This window comes from Coptis chinensis, chromosome 1, assembly GCF_015680905.1.
Source record: "Coptis chinensis isolate HL-2020 chromosome 1, ASM1568090v1, whole genome shotgun sequence".
NCBI lineage: Eukaryota > Viridiplantae > Streptophyta > Magnoliopsida > Ranunculales > Ranunculaceae > Coptis > Coptis chinensis.
The window spans coordinates 67,574,590-67,583,397 of record NC_141456.1 but is presented as its reverse complement, the minus strand read 5'-3'; the positions used below and the strand labels follow the sequence as shown (position 1 = coordinate 67,583,397).

The 8,808-nt window shown below is 37.3% G+C and overlaps 2 protein-coding genes across 2 annotated transcripts; one reads left to right on the top strand and one right to left on the bottom strand.

The window, feature by feature from the left end:
- Nucleotides 1–2,907: 2,907 nt before the first annotated feature.
- Nucleotides 2,908–3,870, bottom strand: LOC147525031 (uncharacterized). Its single transcript, XM_086577818.1, has one exon. The coding sequence runs from the start codon at nucleotides 3,868–3,870 to the stop codon at nucleotides 2,908–2,910; it is 963 nt and encodes a 320-aa protein (XP_086433944.1).
- Nucleotides 3,871–7,106: 3,236 nt separating this feature from the next.
- On the top strand, nucleotides 7,107–7,649 carry LOC147525030 (uncharacterized). The gene has a single exon (XM_086577803.1). It carries the CDS (start codon nucleotides 7,107–7,109, stop codon nucleotides 7,647–7,649), a length of 543 nt encoding a protein of 180 aa, XP_086433929.1.
- The last annotated feature ends 1,159 nt before the right edge of the window (nucleotides 7,650–8,808 follow it).

Genomic DNA, 8,808 nt, shown 5'->3' with positions numbered 1-8,808 from the left:
GTGAAAGGGAATACCCTTAGTTTAATTTGTTCCGCACCAACCGTAGGATGGTGGAATGTTGTTAGGACTTGTTCAATCCTACGCATGTGCTGATAAGTTTTCTCATGGTCTAATCCATGAAAAACGGGTAACAAATTAAAAATATTTGGGGGGATTCGGAAATCCCCCACTGGGTCTGCTAGAACGATGCAAGATTTGGGGCTATCGCTCAAGGCTTTGTAGAAGTCAGAGAGAGGAGTCTCTTCTTCGTCGGGCATTGTGTCAGGTGATGTGTGTGAAATAGTAGCTAGAGGTGTAGTGGGTGGTATACTAGACAGACTTGTTTGTTGACATTGTTGTGTAATTACGTTCGGTGTTTTTGTTCGGCCAGACCTTAATCTCATACAAGGCTAAAACCAAACTTAGCTAAACACATAAACACTCCAAACAATTCTGATATACTAGTATAAACCTCTAACAGGAGATGCGAGGTGTGGAAGAAAGGAATACCGACAAGGTCCTTGCTTCGCTTTATGAATAGCGTCTTGTTTACGCGTGTTCGGTGTATATATAACAAGTTAGAACACCGAAAAACTTGGAAAATCAAAGTTCGAATCAAAACCGTAGAATTCAAAAAAAATATATCTTTAGCGCATAGATAGCGCTGGTCGCGGTTTCGTTCCAAATAACTTAGCATGGTCGGTCGCTCGTGTTCAGCTATAGAGCAAGTGCGCTCCTTATAGGCGCGATCGAGCTCAGTGTAATTTTGTTGCGGAATTTTTCAAAGATGAAATGGAAAACCACAATATGAATCAAACAAGGGTGGGTGGGTGAAATGGGACTTTAAGAAAAGTACTTACACTACGAAAACAATGCGAATGTGAAACTAAGATGGCAGCGGCGCCATTTGATAAAAACATAAAATTGAATAGTTTACCTACGAAATGAACGATGAACTCAAAACGTAAGTAAACTAAAACTATCTTATGCTGCATATGTTTATCAAAGATTCTACTCTCAATCCTATGAGATATAGTGGAGTAGGAAGTTCGTTCCACTCCTAGTCCTTCCGCATGTTAATGTTCTCTACGTATAAGTACTCTTACTCTAAAGTCTAGTGAGAGATTTACGAAGTGGCAACTAGACTACGATGCAACTACCCACAAGATGCAACTAGTCGATTATCAGAACAACTATGGGAATGCTATGTTGATTCTATGATAAGGAGTTAGAGGGGGATTGATTCCACCTTAACTCGACTTAATCCTACTAACGACGAATCGTCATAATCCGAATTGAACTGCTTCGCAGAAGAATATGGTTATTCATAATCCCTAATTACACATGGCATTCCTACCAATTCATAGTTAGCATGTGAACGATTAAACCCATTCTCATGGTGAACTAATCGCTTCTAGAGTGGAAAGGAAATTGCGACGACTCTACGATAATCGGAATCAAGCTTTCATCAAGGCTTCTCAACCCCCTCTAATGGAGGTTTAGCCGAGAATCATTACGCAATCATTTCCGATTATATTAAAACTAAACATAATATAAAGAATTAAAATTTACTAATCTAAATTAAACAATAATTAAAATCTAATTAATAACTAAGAATTGAATAACAAGTAATAAATGAAATCAGATCTAACACAAATGTAAATGACAAGAATCGAAATTAACAAACTAGCTATTTTATTAATCAATCTAATTAAGAATAATGATTCTAAGAGTTTAATCTAAAACAAGAATTGGATTTTGAAACTAAACTTAATTAAAAACAATTAAATCTAGATCTAGAAGCTATTCTAATGGCTACTTTCTATTCTAAGCTACCTTTATTTTCTAACCTAACTATCTACCATTAACAAAGAGCTAAGCTTTTGTTTTTTATACTTTCAGATCCAAAAATCGTGCATGGGCTTGGAGCCATGTTTTGGGCCAGAGAATCAGGCCCAAAACCCAATTTTTTTAGTCCAAAAAGGCCTCTTCAGCTGCAGTTGGCTTCAACAGACTTTTCGTCCACTTCTGCTCATCTGATTGGATTAAGACTTAGACCATTGGAAATATCTTTCCGAGCCGGTTGTTTTGACATAAGGTAGGCCCCATTCTGAGGTCTGAGTCCAAAGATATGGCCTTCGGAAGTTCTCACTGACTTTTGTGTGTTTGTTTTTTACGCCCGATCGACTTTTCAGCTTTTGACCGGGCTTTAGAAAAGCTTTGTCTTCTTGAATCTTGGCCTTTAATCATGGAACTCCTTAGTAACCAACCTTTGCTTCTTTATCTCGCTAAAGTGGCACATATCTACACATAATGGACTTTGAAGCCTGAAATGCATAAAAACACGTAATCAGTGTTAACTCTTAATTATTACTCACATAATTGGTCTAAAAGTATGTCTATTACAGGGTTAAAACTACAGTTTTGGGCTCTTATCAGACCTCCATTGATCATTATAGAGATTTTAGCACTATTAAGTATAGTATGGATCCAGTCACACCACACTTTTTTGAAGCCAAATCTCTTTAACACCTCCAGAAGGAATTTCCAGCTAAGAGAATCAATAGCTTGTGCAACATTAAGCTTCAGTCCTACATTACCTCCCCTTCTTTTTATATCGAGCTCGTTCATCATTTCTGAAGCTAAACATATACTAGTGGCACCTGTTCTGCCTTTGACAAAAGCAAGTTGCTCTTTGCTATTTATTTTGTTATCCACATCTTTTATTCTAATGGACAAAATCTTAGTAATAATCTTAAAAAGAAAATTTCTAAGACAAAGAGGTCTATAATGGTTAACTATGGTTGCATTTGTAAATTTAGGCACCAACACCAAAAAACTTGAGTTCATACCTTGTGGAAGCTTGTTATGTTGAAAAAAAGATATGATAGCAGTGGTAACATCCTGACCAATGATTGACCATAAGTGCTAATAGAAAAGGCCTTGGTATCCGTCTGGTCCTGGAGAACTATTCGGATCCATACTGTACACTGTTGCCTTCATCTCATCAAGTTTATGAATGGCTACAAGAAGAGCATTATCTGCCTCAGTAACTGCCTCAGGAATTAAGTTCAGCAATGGGTGACACAACTGAACTGGTGACTCCTTGTACTTCTGCTCATATGCTTCTACCATGTATTCTTTGATTGCTTCTTGTTGCCTAAGGATACTGCCATCTAGCTTTGCAATTTCGGTAAGCTGGGAAATCTTGAGTCGAATCTTGGTCACTGCATGAATGTATGAGAAATTCTTTTCTCCCTCAAATGCTTCCAATATTCTAGCTTTTTGTCTCAACATCTTTGTTTCGAGTTCTTTCGCTTCAGTGAGTTCAGTAACTTTAGTAAGTTCCAGCTGATGCAAAGCTTCATTGTGTGGGTCGTCTTCCTGTTCAGCAAGAATCAACTCAAGTTCTTCATCTATGTCATTAATCTTTGTCTTCAGTGCGCCAAAAACCTGCCAACTCCATGCTTTAAGAGTTGCTTTGAGTCTTTTCAACTTCTTTGTTACCTTCGTATGGTCAAAAAGACCTTGCGGTAAAACTTCCACTCTAGAAGATGAGAAATGGGTAGCCCACAAGGAATTGATAAGACACCTGTCTATCTTAGACCATCTCCGCATAGAACCAGAACCATTGTTAGTCCAAGTAAAGAACCCTCCACTGGATTTATGATCATAGAGACTTACGGTGTTGAGACAATGTGCAAAGGGAGTAGTTTCCCTAGGGTGCACCAAGTCAGTACCAATCCTCTCGTGAGAATAGAGGACATTGTTAAAATCACCAGCCACACACCAAGGACCCGAGAAGGATGTGTTAAGACTGATGGGATCTTGCCAGAGAATCCACCTTTCCGCTCTTTTATTACTTGCATAGACTACTATAAAATGAAACATCTGCGCTGATGCAAGGATGGTGACCTGAGCATGTATAAATTGATCGCTCTCCAAAAATTTTTAAACCCCAAGAACTGAAGGGTCCCATGAGGACCAAATGCATCCAGCAATTACACTGGAGTAATTATGTTCAAACTTCCAAGACGGGCAACAGACATTGCTGATACTCAAAAATTTTTCTTGCCGAACTTTCGTTTCCAAAAGGCAAAAACAAGCTAGTTTATTCTTGATTCTGAAAGCATTTAGAGCCTTCGCTTTATTCACATCATTTAAACCCCTAACATTATGAGTGCAAATCTTCATGGGATCCATCTTTTGTTTTTTCCCTTGTTACCTGAGCCTTTGGCCCTGCCTCTACCTCTTTTTCTTGAGTTCTGCAGTTGTTGTTGCTGTAGCTGGGCTCTAGTAACAACTTGAGACGACATATTCAATCTTGTGACTTGCGGAGAGTCCACAATATGATCATCAAAAGGTTCATCGTGCGATCATATTGCGGAGAGGCCGACTTTAGATAACACAAACATTCGATTTCGACCTGGAGCCTTTTAGCTTCCTTTGTTTGGTTATGTGCATGGCTTCAACTTGAAATTAGAAAAGGCGAGCTTCAACCTTGAAACGAATATGGTGAGGATGAATAACAAAGCTCGAGTTTTTTATGTGTAAAAAATTGAAGATCATACATCCTTAGAGTTTGAGGAAGGGGGCGATTTTTTTTTTTAAACTCGTCGTTAAGTTTAAACATGGAGAGAGTGGATAGTGAAACCCTTCGTTGGTGAAACTTTTATTATCTAAAATAACAAAAACAATAAGAACACACTAAACAATAATATCATACCTTATATGTTCGATTGGCTGTCAAGTACTATTACTAACATAAAAAGGGGAACAATAGAATATTTTTTTGGAAGAGAAGCCCATAAGCATTTGATTTTATAGAAGCAATTCAATTCATTAAAGTCAATTGATTTTGCAAAGAAATGGGCAATAGATTTTATGGAAGAAAGGGGCGTCATCGAATACACTTGAGGAGAAGAAGCCAATTCGATAAACACCCACACGAAAAAACCTCAACTTAAAAAGAATTGAAAATGATAAAAGTAAGAAAGTAAGGCCTTGATAGAGGCGAGCAAAAAGGAGAAGTTGGTTATGTGTTTAGAATAAGTGGGGGCTTTTTTTTTGGTTATTTCCAATTATTTTTTGAAAACTTCAATTCTAATATTTCATCAGATAGTTTCAAAATTGGGCAAAATTTTCATGTGATGGTGAGGTGATTATAATTTGAGAATAGATAAAGGAGAATTAAACAAATGCAGGGAGGTGTTTCTAATTATTAGCACCTCCCTTTTTTTAGGAGTCTTTAATATTGCTCTATTTGGAAAATAGAGCGATATGGTGAGGAGAGAGAATATGCATGAGCTTTTATATTTATGAATATTAGCATTGTGCAAGATATGAATATTATATTGATCACTTATCTAAATTTCTTGCAATGTGAATAAAAACCCCACAACTTGAGAATGCCCACATAAAGACAAAAAGATATTGAAGATACTTGAATAGAAAGACATTCCCATATGTTATACGAAAAGAGATATGATAATAAACACCACTTAAATTGCAAACCTATATTTGTCGAGACATTCTCTCTACATATAATACAATTATGTTTTGAGGCTAGTTCGATGCATTTGCATATAGTTTCAAATTTACCGTTAATTATTATTTGAGTTTTGTTCAATGCAGTTGCATCCAAATTTTGATTTCCCATTAATTATTATTTGAGGTTAGTTCAATGCATTTACATCCAGTTTCCGATTTCCCATTAAATATTCTTTAGGTTATTTCAATGCAATTGCATATAGTTTTCAAATTTCCATGAATTATTCTTTGAGGTTTGTTCAATGTATTTGCATACAGTTTCTGATTTCATATTAATTATCTAAAGAGGGCTGAAACAGGGTGATCCACTATCTCCAATGCTTTTTGCGATAGCAGAGGACTGTTTAAGCAGAAACATCAGCAAGCTTGTCCACGAGAAGAAGATTCGGCATATGGTGGTTAATGGTAAATACTGTAGTCCATCACACCTAATGTTTGCCGATGATATTTTCTTGTTCAGTAATGCTAACATGAGATGCACCAGACAGATTGTCAAGATTCTTAATAGATATCAAGACTCGTCTGGACAAATCATTAACAAGGACAAATGCAAGATTTTTCTCAGCCCAATGAGAAACAGACAGAAACAGCTAATACAGGAGACTTTGAATATCAAGGAAGGAAAACTCCCTGAAAAGTACCTAGGGGTACCTCTAGTCATGGGGAGAGTAACGAAAGTAGCACTTGCTCCTTTGGTGGATAAGATCAGAAGAAAAGCTTCGGGATGGGCCGGCAAATTACTATCTTTCCAAGGAAGGGTAGTCCTTGCACGACATGTTCTAAACAACATCCCAGTGCATAATATGGCTATATACAAGTGGCCGAAATTAGTGATAAAGGAATGTGAAGCTATTATCAGAAATTTCATTTGGAGCGAAAACCCGGTAGAACGGAAATCTATCACGGTATCATGGGAGAAAGCATGCAAGCCTATAGAGGAAGGGGGATTGGGGTTAAGGAGACTGCAAGATATAAATCTCTAAATGCTTATGAAACAAGTGTGGAGTCTTCTAACAGAGGATTGTGATTGGGCGTCCTTCATGAAAGGTAAATATACCAATCGAACAGGGGGATGGTCAAATTACAAAACCTCCACTGTTTGGAATGGTATCAAATGGGCACTAAGTGAGATGAAACATCTTCATGGATGGACGGTGGGCAATGGCACCTCTATCAATCTCTGGAGAGAGAACTGGATGTTGAATAAACTGCTCTGTGACTTCTTTCAGGAAGAGCGAAAAGAGATTGTCAAGTTTCAGTCAAAGCTCAGTGAGTGTATTCAGGGAGATAACTGGAATTTTTCGGTAAACATGACTCAACTATTGCAGCAAATGGGCATAGAACTGGGCACTCTCCCGCAGCCAAATAGTGCAAGAAAGGATACAAGGGTATGGGTAGGTTCTTCTACTGGGAACTTCACAATTTAGGAAGCTCATGACACCATCAGAAAGAAATCAGCCAAACCAGCATGGTGTAAATTCATATGGGGCTCAAAAACTCTACCGAAAACACAAGGGATTGCATGGAAGCTGGCACACGGCGCAACCCGAACAGATGATCAACTCCAAAGGCAAAAAATGCAGCTGGGTTCTAGATGTTGCATCTGCCTCAATCAGCAAGAAACTCTGGAGCATATTCTCTTTCAATGTACTCTGGCCAAAACAGTATGGAACTATGCTCAAGACATTTTCAGAAGAACCCAGAATCATTTCAGGATGTGCAGCAGCAAGGTAAACACTACATCTCCCTCAAGCTTATCGCACATTTGCTTTTTAGCAAGACGAGCAATCATTCGAGCTCACCACAGATCTACAGGGCATATGGAGAACTCGATTCATGATTTAAAGATTCTTAGAGTCTTCAACCTTCAATACAAGCTGAGAAGAGCACCAAAAATCATTGAATGTTTCTGGACTCTTCCTCCACTCGGAATATTAAAGATAAATACTGATGGGTGCTCGAGAGGGAATCCTGGGAGATCAGGTTGGGGAATGGTTATGCGAAACTATAAGGGTGAATTCATAGGTGCAGCGGCAGGAGGTCTGGGGGTCAATACTAACTACATGGCTGAAACAGTTGCTATTGTGGAAGCTGTACACAAAGCGCTGGACCTGGGATAGAAATATATATGGGTGGAAAGTGACTCGAAATCTGTAGTCCAAGCTTTTCCGGAGAATAAAATACATTGGAGAGTCTGAGAAAGGTAGCAAACTATGATGGAGCAGGCAGCATGGATTAATGTCACAGCCACTTGGAGAGAGACTAACCTTGGAGCCGATAGCTGCGCTAAACATGGGGCTAACTTGGCTCAAGGTGAAAGAAAATGGTGGGATAGTAGACCACTCTTCATGAAGAATCTAGAGAATCACTACACCACTTATTTTCGTTTTGTCCACTAGATCATTGATGTTTTAGGAAAGGTACACATATGATGTAACCTTCATTAAGCAGTTCTTAATATGTAACTTCCACTTTTGTAACCCTTATTCTTTATTAATCAATTACCTTTAGCAAAAAAGTGTAATACCAACTTTTATTGATTATTATGTAATGTCCTTGCCAAAATGACATAAAAGTAATTATATATGATACATTATATAAGGTCATCAAAGATTATCAAGTTTTTAATTTCCCGTTAGTTAATTATTCTTTTAGGATAGTTAGTTAATGCATTTACATCTAGTTTCCGATTTTCCGTTAATTATTTTTTGAAGTTAGTTCGATGCATTTGCATCTAGTTTTTATTTCCCGGTTAATTATTCTTTAAAATTAGTTCTAGTTTCCAATTTCCTGTTAATTATTCTTTGAGGTTAGTTCAATGGATTTGCATTCAATGTATGATTTTTCATTAATTATTTTATGAGGTTAGTTCAATGCAGTTGCATCCGATTTCTGATTTCTCCCGTTAATTATTTTTTGAGGCTAGCTCAATGTAGTTGTATCAAGTTTTCCATTTCTTGTTAATTATTCTTTGAGGCTTCCTCTTTCTCGTTAATTATTTTTTAAGGTTAGTTCGATGCATTTGCATTTAGTTTCTAATTTCCCGTTAACTATTTGTTGAGGTTATTTCTATACAGTTGCGTCCAGTTACCGATTTTCTATTAATTATTTTTTGAGGTTACTTCAATGCATTTGCATCTAGTTTCCGATTTCCTGTTAATTAGTCTTTGAGTTTAGTTCAATGCATTTACATCCAGTTTTTTATTTCTGTTAATTAGTCTTTGAGGATAGCTTAATGTTGTTGCATTCAATTTTTGATTTCTCGTTAATTATTCTTTT